This window comes from Beta vulgaris, chromosome 4 (assembly GCF_026745355.1).
Source record: "Beta vulgaris subsp. vulgaris cultivar EL10 chromosome 4, EL10.2, whole genome shotgun sequence".
In the NCBI taxonomy this organism is placed as follows: Eukaryota; Viridiplantae; Streptophyta; class Magnoliopsida; order Caryophyllales; family Amaranthaceae; genus Beta; species Beta vulgaris.
The window spans coordinates 51,525,351-51,539,573 of NC_079205.1; the positions used below are offsets into that span (position 1 = coordinate 51,525,351).

The window sequence follows — 14,223 nt, forward strand, 5'->3', positions numbered from 1 at the left end:
GAAACTTATTTCACAATTCCCACTTATTACTAATCAAACAAAGAATAAAGGAAAAACTATATCAAATTTTCTTGTCAACCAAACCATCTCTTAGTGCCAAGCTCGTCAAAAACTTAATCCTCTGGTTTGACATTAATATCTGATGAGTGGAAATACATAATGAGTTGTAACTCTAAAACTTTGCAACTACTTGCAAGGTTATAAATGAAGATATCACGAGAAATGCAATAGACTTCAACATCGTAATCACAATTATATTATAGAATAAGAGTGGACCAAGTTCATAATAATTTATTGTAGACCTATATTAATTATAACAAAGAAAACTAACTCTATTTTACAAAAACGGTTATATAGAAAAACTAACTATGTTATATAAAAGGTGATCATATTATATAAAGAATGACCATATCATATAATACCTCGTGTACAATAAGCACCAGGTCTATTCAGGTTTTTTATTATATAGTAAACCGTGAAGCTTACTCAATCTTGATCAAATAATATATCATAATATCAACATCACAAGTATTGGCCATGCTGAGCCACATTACACATTATGTGCAAGTTCATGGGTTGCTCCAATCGCCACTACTAAACTATATATCTACATCTTCCATCCAAGTTGTTCATGACACTTGCAATCAACCTCAATATGCCAAAATATACAAAACAAAAAAGAGACGGTTGATCTTTACATCATTCTGTTTACAATATCTCTTAAGGGTAAAAGGAAAGGAAACTAAAGAAAGCTGAGAACTTGGAATCAAAATTTTAATGCTCAAGAATTGGATTTGGATCTACAGCACCAGTTGGCGAAGCTGGTTCATATGGCACAAAACCTCGGCCACCAAAAACAGGTCTCATAAATTTATCATCAAATTTCCTCCATATATGGTGTACAGCACCAGTAGGGTATTTCATCAGCAAACTGAAGCCCCTTCGTTGACGTTCAGGATCATCGCCATTATTCTGATTCGTTTCTGGAGTTTCGAGGAAAGGGATGTCTAAATACTCAAGGCTCGGAATATCAGTTGCATCTGAAACTGCTCTTCTTGGAGCTCCCAGTATTGCTTTAATCAAAGGCTTGGTTACAGTTCCGAACAGCTATTATTATAGAAGAAGGATATACATAAATACTCAAGAATACAAAGATTGCAGGGTTGAAACATACTTCCTCCGTTCCATAATAAGTGAAACACTTCTCTGAAAAAGCTCTCACATAAAAAAGAGAAGTGTTTCACTTATTATGGAACGGAGGAAGTATAAGAGAAACAATTTTTCAAAATAACCTTATCGCACAATAAGAAGATATCTCCAGGGTTACCATAGAATAGATAACAAGTGTTTCTCAAAGTTCAGGGTTACTTTAGAGAATGTCCCATAAGTGAGGATCATTTTAGAAAGAAGTCTAATATACAAAGTTACCTAATATAATCTCCCTACAACAAAACCTTGTACTTCAAACAGGTTTTGAAAAAACCCCTATATCACACTACAAGAAAATCACTATCATAGATCATTTTCTAGTATTTTATGGAGTTCAAGGTCATTTTAGAAGATGCCCAATAAGTGCTCTCTTTCGAGGAAAAAAATAATAGAGGGGGTTACACTGCATAATTTCCTAATAAATAAAGGTTTTGCAATTCGATGTTGGATACAAAGACTGGTGTACCAAAGTCCATAGGCACAAAGAAACTAGAGAAAAAAAAGAGGGTTGGAAAACTGACCAAAGTACTAAACAGAACAACAATGATAGTACAACTGATCATCAGTGATCTCTCATTTGATACAGTCTCTCCAGAACCTGAAAACTGCAATAACACATAATTTCTTCAGAAATAGACACCATGCTAAAATTACAATTATGCAGGTAATAGGATAAAAACTTACCGCGTTGTAGGACAATGCAACGGTGACTGCACCTCTCATTAATCCTGCCCACCATACTATAAACTGGAAAGTTGCAAATTGTCAGAGAAAACGATATTTGCTTAACAAAAAATTGAATATGTGCAGAAATAATGAGATGTACGTACCTGTCTAGATAAATCAATTTTTTGATCATTACCCCTTCGAGTGTAATTTAAGATACTTGCCAGAGGGAAGACAAATGCTGCTCGTCCAATCAAAACTAAAGCCAGCATAGTGGTACTAACAGCAAGGTAAGTTCCTGCACTGATTTGAAGAACATAACTTATTTTAGTCTTTTGTTATTGTAGTAGGAAAGCACTTCTTCACATTCTAGAAAAAAATTCAATGGCTATCTTTCTCCGGTAATATAAATGAATAACTTGGCTGGATCCACTTGAAGCAAATAGCATAAAGCAGACGATTCCCACAACTTTGTTAAGAAAATCATTCCAAGATACATAAACCGGCAAGATATATTCTTGGGTAATAAGAATTTCATCTAACAGTCTTTGTTCAAAAGGATAATTGGCCGAATGGGTGTGTACTGGATTGATAGGAACCTTTCTGAAGCAAGGAATCTCACTCATGAAGATCAAAGGGATATATTATGCAATAAAAGATCAGAGATGAATTTATTAAATTCAACATTTTCATCTTTAATATGTATGTTTAGCTCAAGATCTCCATTGATGGCATTTTGGACTAAGACAACATATGTGTGGTTCGATTTGTTTATAAATGACTTTCTAAATTACAACTTGCTATTTGTGGCATCTGATGTAAATTTGGTTTCATATATAGCCAAAAAAAATGGAAATAGAAATGGTGTCTTCAGATCTCTTCAAGCTGAATGCTTTGGGTCAACCCGAACCTGAATGCTGTGGGTCTTGAGTAAGCTATTATATGACCCGAACCAGAAATCAACTAACCCAAATATGACCAGAACCCGAAAACATACTACTCTAAAGTCTAACCCGAATCGACCAACCTGTTTGAGATGTTAAAGAGCCAGCAAAAACATAAGATGAGCTTTTTATCTACATTTTGGATTGTAGGAGGCATCTTGTGTGGTCAAGGCTTGTTTCGTTTGGTTTTGTTCCAAAAGATCTTTGATCCACAGTTTACTACATCATCATTTAGATGAAATCCTCATAATTCTACAAAGTTTGGTTTTCATTACAGTTTTAACAATGGATTAAAAGCCTAGTAATGCAAAGACGTTCAAGATAAACATACCTTGTACTGCTCTCCTTCCATTTGTCAATGTCTAATGTATCCATACCAACATACAAAAAGATAAAAGTTTCTGATATAAATGACATTGTTGCAAAAGCATGCCTGCAATCATATTACAAGCGATTAAGGTTAGAATATGCGTCCATCTCATGATTAACATTGTAGCTGTAAAATGAAAAGATTTCTTTTAATTTATTGATTATCATGAAGCTTGATATCTACACAATTAAGTCATATTCTTAATGATCTCAAACCACATTGTTTATGGAGTTGTAGTTTGTGTTCTCAAAGATGACCATTTGCCTAAACAGTAAAATAGACTAACTGATAACCACTCATTACTCTTGCTCACATTAGATCGCTTTAGAATGGTCATGATGGAGAGGAGCATGAACTTCTCATCTTCCGACATGCCCTTCTCTACTTTACCTCTGTACCTCTACCCAACAAGAGCTTTTCCACAATAATCTATCTCATATTCATGCAAGTACTCAAATGAGCATATTGCATCTTATGTCACTGTGAAGTATCAAGTACACTTTTCAGGATTCTTAAAAGGCTTAAATCAAGTTGAGTGCACCTATTATGTCAGAAATTGGGCATTGCACAATCATAGAGACTCGTTTGGTAGGCGGTAATATATGGTGATAACAGTAATGAAGTTATAAGAAATTTGTGAAGAAAAAAATCTGATATTAATATCCAGGTAATGTGCTAAGAACTGATATTAGGGAAGGGGTGCTATTGTCATTATCGCTACAATCAGATATAGGTAGCTTGGGGAATAAGCTAGGGAGTCTGTTAGTGGAAAATTAGTATAAATAATGAAAGTTAGAAAGAGGAAAGCCATGTTGAATATTGATCAGAATTCTAGGTGACCTATTAAGAGTTCAATTGGGAGAGAATAAAGCCTCTCGAAACCTTGAATAGCGTTTACATTTGCTGTTTTTACTATTATCAATCAACCAGAGTTCATCTTTTTCCCTTAATTTCTCCATTTTAGCAGTATAATCTATCCAAGCTATGTTAATTTATAGCATAATGCTTGTCTATCCTCAAGTACTTTTTTTCTTCATGAAGTTCCATTAGCATACATAACCAATTTTGAGTTGGTAAGGGGTGCTAATAGAAACTTGTGAAGGGAAACAAATGTTTGGAAATGAAGACGCATTCTTAATGTGAATGTCGTCATGAGAACTGTTCACGGAAGTCCATATAAATTCGTTACTAATACCAGCATGTATTAACAGGCATCAAATCGGCATAGAGAAACATAAAAAATAAATGCAATCCATTGATTACTATATCGTAGGAAGCACAAAAACCACTAGAGCAACCAGACAAACACCAACCATCTACATCATTTGCAAAAGGTATGAAGTATGAATACGTATTAGGAAGACTAGTATGATTATGAAAGATTAGTAAGCTCTTACTTGGAGGTTATCCTTGAGCTTTCTGACACATTGTGCCATGTATAATGAGACATGACAACACCACAAAAGAACACTGTCAATATACCACTGAGTTCCATAAGCTGCAAGAACAAAGAAATCAATCTTTTATTTTTGCATGTAATTGAAACTAGGAATTTATGCAATTTATTTAGTCCATTCTGGATAAACAAGTATTAAAGATACAAACCCAATATCTCATTGAAGATGAAGATACAATACTCCCTAGACAGTTCTATCCCAGCTAAAAGTGCCTTATCTGGTTAAACTATGAAAAACTATCTCAATTTTCTATTAACCTTCCCTGTTAGCAAAGGTCTCCCAAAAGCACAATGTGCTCTTCATGTAGTTAGGGGTTCCCTGGGTTTTCTTTATCATTAAGAGAATCTCATCAGTTCACCAGTGATGTGTTGCAAGTGTCAAAATATTTAAATAAAAAAGATCCACATATCCTCTTTCCAGAAGCCTACGAAATGGATTTAACTTCAATGCTTCCAAAGAACTAGAATGCTCCCTCTACTTCAACTAACTGGTCACTTTAAACAGCTATTTTGTTTCATAATAGTAGTTGATATCAGTGCTATAAAATTAGTCATTTTAGAATACCAATGCAACATTGTTGGTAGCATATAAAGGCAATGACAAGTGACAATCCTTGAACTATGAGTAAAAACTTTAAACAACATATATTTCCTACTTTCTAAAATAAATGAAACACTTAATTTTAGGCCGTTTCAAAATAAATGAAACGTTACTTTATTTGGTATTTACTTCTTTCTATCTCTCTCCTCATCACATGGGTCTCTCTTTTTCTTTCTCTCTACTCTCTCCTCTCCTAAATCCTCGTACCCATCCCCTATGTTTCATTTAGAACTGAACGGAGGAAGTATTTTGGTATGGAGGGATTAAGCAGCAACTGAACCAATTCACCAGACACAATTGTGCAACTTTAACAGTTAGGAAAAGGCAAAACCTTAGTTAAGGCACATAATGTTCTCAATCCAAATATAGAAACTGTAATATTGAAGAACTTCTACACATTTCTGTTCACCCAAATTCTATGATTTTCTTCTCCGAAGAATCTTAAGAAGAAAAGACTTGGCAAACTTACGTGTTGGGTGAAGCAATTCTAGACCAAAAAAGAAGACTAGGTTGTAGGAGCAAAAAAGAAAAATATAAATATAAATAAACACAGCATTTGTCAAACTATCAACTACTATGTAACTTGAGTTTAGTTTGTACCTCAGCTATCATGTAAGACAAATAAGCCATAAGCATCATAAGCGCAATTTCACGGTCTGTGGAATGCCTGCCAAAAATTGAGAATATTATCATAATTGGGATCAAATTAGATAGCATCTTAAAATAACATGTGGAGCGATACCAGATTCTGCACATGGCTTACACTCTCACCAGCCCATCAATAGGCAAGAGTGCATTGCCCATTGCAATCAGCAATATATAGGACAGTAACACTTGGGCACTATAGTCAAAGGTAGAGAAACAGGTATGGCTATGATACAGACACAAAAAAGAATGGCAATTTTGAGAGTTTTAGGTCACAGAAACTGTGTCCAGAGTATTTTGACTTTTCAGTATTAGACATGATACAGCCTCTTATAGATTTTTCTGTGCCATCTAGGTTACACTTTGTCCCCCTGGTAACCTGGCAAACTGCTAGTAAACTAGGCTTGACCTAACTACAGCGTCAGATTCTAAGACTGAAGGACTTACGAAAATCATCTTTTTAACGATGCACATCAAACAAGAGGTGTGCAAACACCACTTTTGATAAGCTAAAGCATACTGTTTTCAGCTGGTCTTTATTCTTATAATCCATCTACAGGTAAAAAAAGTACTCCTAGTGACAGGGAAAATTCGTGATAATGACATGAATTATCAATAACTAATGACACACAGTTAATTGGTTTCTGATATAGCAGCTTCTTGACTAGCTATAGCTACTATAGCCAGCACCTGTGGACTTAAGGGATTCCTCAAAATCTTAATGAGATAATTCTTGAAACCCACAAGGATTTCTTAATAGTGTTTTCCAATTTGGCTCCCTTTCTACTCCTTTATGAATAAAATTTGGACTTTTGGTGAGATAAGGTGATGCTAGTAAAAAGAAAAAAAGAGAAGTTCTTTAACAGGGGTTTATGTCACTTTAGGTGTTTTTTTTGTTAATATTCTTGTCATGTCATTTCGTCACTGATGAAATCTTTAAGCTTAAGTGGAGTACAGTCCACTTTTTGTAGCATAATGCCAAGGTGTAAACTTAAGAGACCAAACAAATTTGTCTTTTTAGATGTTAAGAAATTCGTATTATTTTGAAGAATTCTCCCTATATGATAAGAAGTAAATTTAATCTTATGGTTTACCATGAGATAGAGAACCAACCTACTTTGTTATTGGAACTTGGAAGAGAGGGCAATGCTCTTAACGAATTCAGCTAGGATATTCCTCCATCTTAGGGATCTTATAACATGTAGACTTTACAAGCAGATTGGGTTAGGGCCTTAGGGGCAATGTATAAGAGGGGTATTAGAAGAATTAATAAAAAAGAATGAAGGTGGATGGAAATGGTGGAAGATATGATTAAGTACTGATTGCGTATGGAAAAAGGGGGAGGGAGGAACTATTACCCTCATTTTGGGGTTATAATTACCCTATGGTGGAGGTGGATAACGATTACCAGAAATGAGGCTAATAATTTCCCCTTCCCTTCCTCTTCCATACATAATGACTACCTAATTCTATTAACCCCCATCTCCATCCACTTTCATTCTCTTTAAATTTTTCCTAGTACCCCTTATTACATTACCTTCAATCTAAGCATATCCTAAGTTTAGATGTAAGAGGACAGCCAACATGTTCTAACAAAAACTGAGAAATAAAATTTCAGTTCAATCACTACCTTCCGATGTAAAGCTTCTTTATGACAAAAGCACTCAACAGACCAGCCTGTGTTCATGTAATTCAAGTTAGAAACAATTACATAGTAAAATATTTTGATCTATATAGCATGTAAGAGAAACAAAAACAGCCAATTTTGCGAGCTACACGTTAAATTGATAAACAATTATATTTACATGATACATTGCACAGAATAAAAAATTAATATTGTACTATAAGTCTATAAGATCACCATCTATTATACTTCGACTCTTCATTTAGTCTTACATACAACAAGGGTATGGCTTCCTTACATGACACTTCAAAATTGATCGAGATACTTCAATTATCTTGAAGCACATATTCATAGAGAAAACTTGTGAAAGGAGGGAACAAAAGATAAACTGTGTGATACATACTCAAGAAAGGGCTTGGCTTATTATTTAATGGAACAGAAACCAACCTCAACTGTGTGTATGTATCTATAACATGAAAAACACCAAAGGAATTCTTCTAACATTAGAAATATGTTTTATGAATTTGTGTACTCACCACCACAACCAATTTCAAAAAATGTCTGTGTCTAACATGTGTAAACCTTGTTATGTCTGACACTTGGATAGTGCACCGTGCACGTATCCGATCAGATAATCATGTTTGACACTTGGATAAGTACGGTCATACCCATGTCTAAGTAGCATACAATATACATCACAAATTATGTCACTTTGGCTCTAAGATTTCTTACATATTCATGTCAGACAACACTCTGACAAGGTATCGAATTTTACCAATACTTCAGTTTCTGTCCAGATACCTCAATTATCTTGAACCACATGTTCATCGAGATAAAAATATATGCAATATACTCTCAAAAATGGTCTTGAATCACAGACTAACAAGGATTGGCAAACAAGACAACACACAATTATTATACGCATTTGTAACTTGAAAAACATCTGCATAATATGTTTCATGAATACTGTCACCCTGCACACATGTCCAACTTCTAGGATGGTTCTTCGTCTCCGAAATTTTGAGCCTTGACATGTCTAACACTTGGATATATACCTACACTCGACACTGGAACTAGTCTTGTGGTAACATAGATCATCATAAAACTTACTCAATCCCATGGGCGGGATATTATACCCTTACGATTGCCAGAGAGGTAATGATTTTTAAGTCCCCTATAAATTTAAATGACAACATTTGTATTTGTCGTTTAAAGTGAAAAAAATTCTTGCTTTCAGTAGTTATCTGTGGGAATCAGAAAAATAGATTGGAAACATCCCTGGTCTATAGATTTAGAATGCACGCAACGGGATCTGGAGCATCAAAACATGATACAAAGATCAAAAAATAACAAGAATCTTATCTATAAGGAAGGAGACTCATAGAAGATAAGCATTGAGATTGATACCGGAATTCACTAATAAAGGGACTTCATTAAATGTACCATATTATAGGTTTGTTCAATGCATTTCAAGAAAGGGATGCACTGTCTTGACTTTGCGAATGTTGGACTGTTGACAGGAAAGACATTGGGCTCATCTATAGGCTATAGCTCTATAACAATAGTCAATAAGTAAAGGGATCTATTGGACATTGTTATCCAAGGTGTTCCAGGTATGATTCAACTTTATTAGACAGAAGATGAACATGATATACTGTGTTTTATTATGTAATTTTTTTTTCCCAATATTGCTTGCGGTTGCTGTCAAAAAAAAAATCATCTGATACATCACACCATTCAACATGAACCTCACAGAAACAAACAACTCCTATACTATCCAGTGAGCCAGTGAGGTCTGAACAAGAAGTTTCCAGAGGTGGTCTATGGGGCTGAGCTAGTTGTGAGCATAACCCCTCTCCCCCCCCCCTTGCAGTGGCCAACTTGACCTCCAAGGACAAAAACTAATAGTAATAATAATAAGAAAGTGTCACTCTTCTTAATCAGAATTTAAAAGTTGTTTTCACACATTAAAATTTGGTTTGGTCGAAGTTATAAGCTGTCATAAAGGAGCATTTGATACTCTTTTATTACTATTTAATTACCTATAATGCTATATGCATATTTTATATTAACATGGAATGTGGCATTGTAGAATGACGTACTTCAGATCAAAAGATTTTAGCTATGAAAACTTGGTACGGTGGACCGGAGATATATTTTGGTCAGTTACGATATGTAATAAGATAAACTCATGCAAGTCTTCACTAATGGGACAGCCAAGCATGGTATATCAATATGCACTCAAAGCATGTTCACGACTTACAAAAATGCCAAGAAGAGTGCTGGTGACAAGCAGGTACAAGAAGGTCCCCAACAATGCAAGGGCAGTCATGGCACTGAGATTGCTCAAATCAAGCTTTTGGACTGCATTAAAAAGCACAATGGAGGTCGCGTCATTTACAACTCCTTCTCCAAATACAACACTGTAAAGGAGTGGTGTTTCATCCTGATTTAGGACCTATAAAGTGCAAGAGAGATCATCAGTCAGTGAGGCATAGTCACGTACCAATCATCGTATATTCTCTTTCACCGACATGCATACCTGCAAGGTACAGACAGAATCTGTGGCAGATAATATGGCACCAAGAGCTGCAGCGAAATCAAACTATATTAGTCTACAATGGGGATATAAAAAGAACAAAAGCTTATTAAATCTTTCATAAAGAAGTACCCATATAGTCATTAACACTAAGTTGTGTCAAACCAATCTTCTTCAATAGTAATAATACACCTGCAAAATTCCAGGGGAAAAAAAGCTTCAGATGCAAAACTTCAGCAAACATATACTCAAGCATAAGATAATGAATTTTCAACGTCCCTTGAAATTGGACATATTATGAATCAAGTGTTGGCAGTCCACGCTGACTTCATAAAGATTATTAGTCCGACAGACTCAAAACCTTCAGCCTGATGCATAGCTCAACGACAATTGTGCTGTGTGCATGTCAAATCAAATATTACTTTAATTTTCTGATTTCCGGAATCTTAAATTTTTTCTGACACTATTTCCATACAAGCTGATAATCTATATTTCAGAATGACAATTGAGTTCTGGAACAAACTGGTAATCACTTTCAAATCAAGTTGAGATTTTTGCTTTTTTCTTGGTAAAAATGAAAATAAGGAGTGGTAGACTGATATTGTCCATTTTATCTCTCTCAGGTCAGACACATATGGCGTGTTCACAACCAGGTTGGGTCATGTCGACAAGGAATTAACTGAGCGAGCATCACACTATTTGGTTCATCTTTTTACAAATTTATTGCTACTACTAGAGATCATTAATGATACAGTAATTAGATTTCAGAAACCTATGCTAATTATTAGGATCTAATTGTGTTACACATATAGCTATGAGTGCCAGAGATGATCATGTGAGGAATGCAAGTTACTGACACAAGACCTCCTTCAATCATTCCAGCCAGCAGAGCAACTCTCACACAAAACTTTAATGTACTTTGGGAGCCATTACTTGAATCTGGATTAAATTGGTAGATCTTATAGCCCCTTATCATCATGGAGGAAACTTTGGGCTATTTGATAATGTCATGGACACAATGCTCTACCGTTTCTACCAGTAGGGGGAGACTACATCTATACCGTAAATGGATGACATAGGAGGGAAAAATTACAAGAAGACTGAGCTAAAGAGATGCAAAGAAGTACTTGACACAAGTTGACACAATGGCCTGAAAAATCAGCAGCTGTACCTGATGATACGAGGCAAAATGATATTAATGTGCCCAGCACCCCGAAGGACAATATGGTTGAGAAATTCTTGAAAAACTGTTTTTTCTTAACCTGAAACCTGTAAACATTTAAAATCATGGACAATATGAAGTCTGTTCTAGCTTTTGCATGCATTGAAGTGATAAATTATTGGCATACCAAGAATATTGCCTATTTGCAAATATTTTGAGTAAAGAGATCCAAAGTAAGATCTATCAAATGCTCTTTAATTAAGCTTAGAGCACTCTACTTGAAGCATCAGGATGTCAGACCATAGTGAAGGCATTGAATCAAAGTGCTTAAGTAGTAGCACACTAGCACATGACACAAGTTTCAGCCATGAAGTACTAGTTCAAGCATAACCCGAAACCATAGCTTACCCAGCATTGAAAATGATTGGTGGCAGCAGGTAAATGAAGAACAACTCTTCATTAAATACAAGTATGCGCGAATTCTGGCCTCTACGTATCAACAATACAACAGCTCCAGACACCACGCCCTAAGTCAAAACATCAAAGTCAATCAAATTCCATAACCAAAACATATCCCATTAGATAAATATACACAAAAGCTTATTCAAATCTTTCAAAATTTACAGTCTAACCAGCCAACTTCGTTTCACATTTCAATCAACTTGAGAACCACATTTAACAACAAAGAGATGCCAATGATATATACATTGTCTAATTGAGATATAGATTCAGACACGTGGTCCGTTCTAATCCCAGATAGACACCACCATCTTCAATAGAATATAGAGTCGAGCCTTAACTTTACTTTCAAGTTTTTGTGTTATAATGATTGGTGTGAAACAGAGGTCACTATAGCCTATAGCAACCAGTCAATACTTTCCCAATCAAAGGGGTAGCTGTAAAATGGTGTGCCACCACATTTCGAGCCGTACTAAAGGTAATCTAAGTCTTGGGCACACCTAATTCAATCTTAATTCAAAACCCTAGTGGCCCCTGCCTTCATGGCTCAAAATGCTTGCAATCTTACCAGTTCAAGTTTGCAATTAAGCATTCTCATCTATGCACTACTAGGCAACTAATAACGTTTGACTTTCTATTTTGAGAATTTTCCAATGGTAAATCCTTCATCTTTGTAGCAAATTAATCCAACAACAGCAACTTACTATTTTCAGGCACCAATTGAAAAATAAAATTGACCAATCAGAACTAGAAACTAATTGGAATATAAAAATTGACCAATCAGAACCTGAAACTAATTGCAAAAAATTGACCAATCAGAACTTGGAATTCCAAAAAAAAAATCTACTTAAACCCACTTAAATTCACAGCTTAAAACCAAAAAAAGATTCAAACTTTTCAATTGGGTATTCTAGAATTTCTATTTTGGGTCAAAAATCAATCAGAAAGATTCAAACTTTTCAACTGGGTGTTACTAAATTTCAACTTAGGAGAAAGAAAAAGAGAGTACCAGAAGAAGGGAGGTGATAGATTCATTGGCCCAACGATTCTCCTCCAGCAAATGACCAACAATGATACACAAACATATTAAACTTATGAACACAGTAATGGAGATCACTGTGCTTGTATCAAATGGTGAAGATTCATGCACTATATTTGGTACACCAAACATTTTTCTTCTTCTCCTTCTTCAAATACAGAAGATCTGCTAAAATTAACTACTTGAAACTTACAACTACTTCATAAAAATCTAGTCTTGAACTTAATTAGTGTAAAAATCTCAACCCCAAAAATAAAATATAAAAAAAGTTTGAGGATAACAAATTTAAATTCAAACTGCCTTACATAGAAAATAACAGAAACTAGAAGTATTAAACTAAAACTTATATTAATGGTGATTTAATCAGTCAAATGAACATGATTAGTAATTTTAAAAGGGTAGGAACCAAAAAAACACCATTCACAGAGTAGCATGAAACGACAATAATAATCAGGAAGATGAAAGTTATATTTGTACTTGATTTTCAACTGAACATGAGAAGGTGGGCCCAAGTTAAATGATTCTATGTTACGTGCATATCTGTAGGATATATGAGTAGTTAGGATATTAATTAGGTTAGGGAAATATTATCTTATGATTTATTTTCAATAAGATAACTAGATAAGTATTAAGAATAATATGTCTTATAGAGATTGTTTCCGAATAAGAGTTCCGATGTAAATACACCTTAATAAAATCATATTATTTCTCTCCTCTCATAAATTTGTCATTTAATCATGAGTTTTGATTAGATATTGAATGAATGTTGGTTTATATCAGAAAATAGCTTAGATCTAGATGAGTGGTGGAATGTTATTGGTCGGTTGAAGAAAGTGCATAAGATGTAATTGTGGGGTATAATGTAGCCGATTTATACAGTTGGCGATTCATGTGTTTTATTTAAAAAAAAGCAATTAGAGTTTGCTGTCCTGAAGAAGAAGAGGCCCAACAGATGACAACTTGGCAAGAAACATGGAAGATGTGGATTGGTATTTGGCTTTGACTATTTTTAGCAATCGTGATTGACATAATCATCTCTGTTTTTCTGCTTTTGGTCCTTTTCTACTTTTACATACATCTTAAGTTATGTTTAGTTCACCTGAAATTTTCTGATCTGAACTTATCTGATCTGAACTTATTTTTCTGATCTGATCTGAACTGATCTGATAACAAGATCTTATCTTTAAGATTTTTCTCAATATATAAGAAAAAATATAGTCAAAAATATAGTCATGTGGGGTCTTGTTTGATTCGTCTCAATGAGTACTTTATTAATATTCAATCATTATAATTTTTACTAATATGTAATGAAAGATATAGTGATTTTTAAATATAAGCATGATCTGATCTGAACTTATTTTTTCTGATCTGATCTGATTAGATCTGAAATAAGCAAAAATAAGGTGAAGTGAACATAGCCTTAGTACTTGTTTTGAAATAAATGATCATTGATTTATACCCCTCCGCTTTTATTTATTTGCTACATTTTGGTTTACACGAGAATTTAGG

General features: G+C 34.5%; 1 protein-coding gene across 1 annotated transcript; it reads right to left on the minus strand.

Annotated features, from left to right (window-relative positions):
- Positions 1-416: 416 nt before the first annotated feature.
- On the minus strand, positions 417-13,159 carry LOC104891055 (sodium/hydrogen exchanger 1). Its single transcript, XM_010676703.4, has 14 exons — positions 12,685-13,159; positions 11,625-11,743; positions 11,226-11,323; positions 10,187-10,246; positions 10,058-10,104; positions 9,779-9,973; positions 7,522-7,568; positions 5,847-5,913; positions 4,587-4,687; positions 3,151-3,252; positions 2,040-2,178; positions 1,894-1,956; positions 1,731-1,814; positions 417-1,107 (listed from the first exon to the last, which is right to left on the minus strand). Exons 1-14 carry the CDS (start codon positions 12,844-12,846, stop codon positions 775-777), a joined length of 1,617 nt encoding a protein of 538 aa, XP_010675005.2. The 5' UTR covers positions 12,847-13,159; the 3' UTR covers positions 417-774.
- Between the last annotated feature and the right edge of the window lie 1,064 nt (positions 13,160-14,223).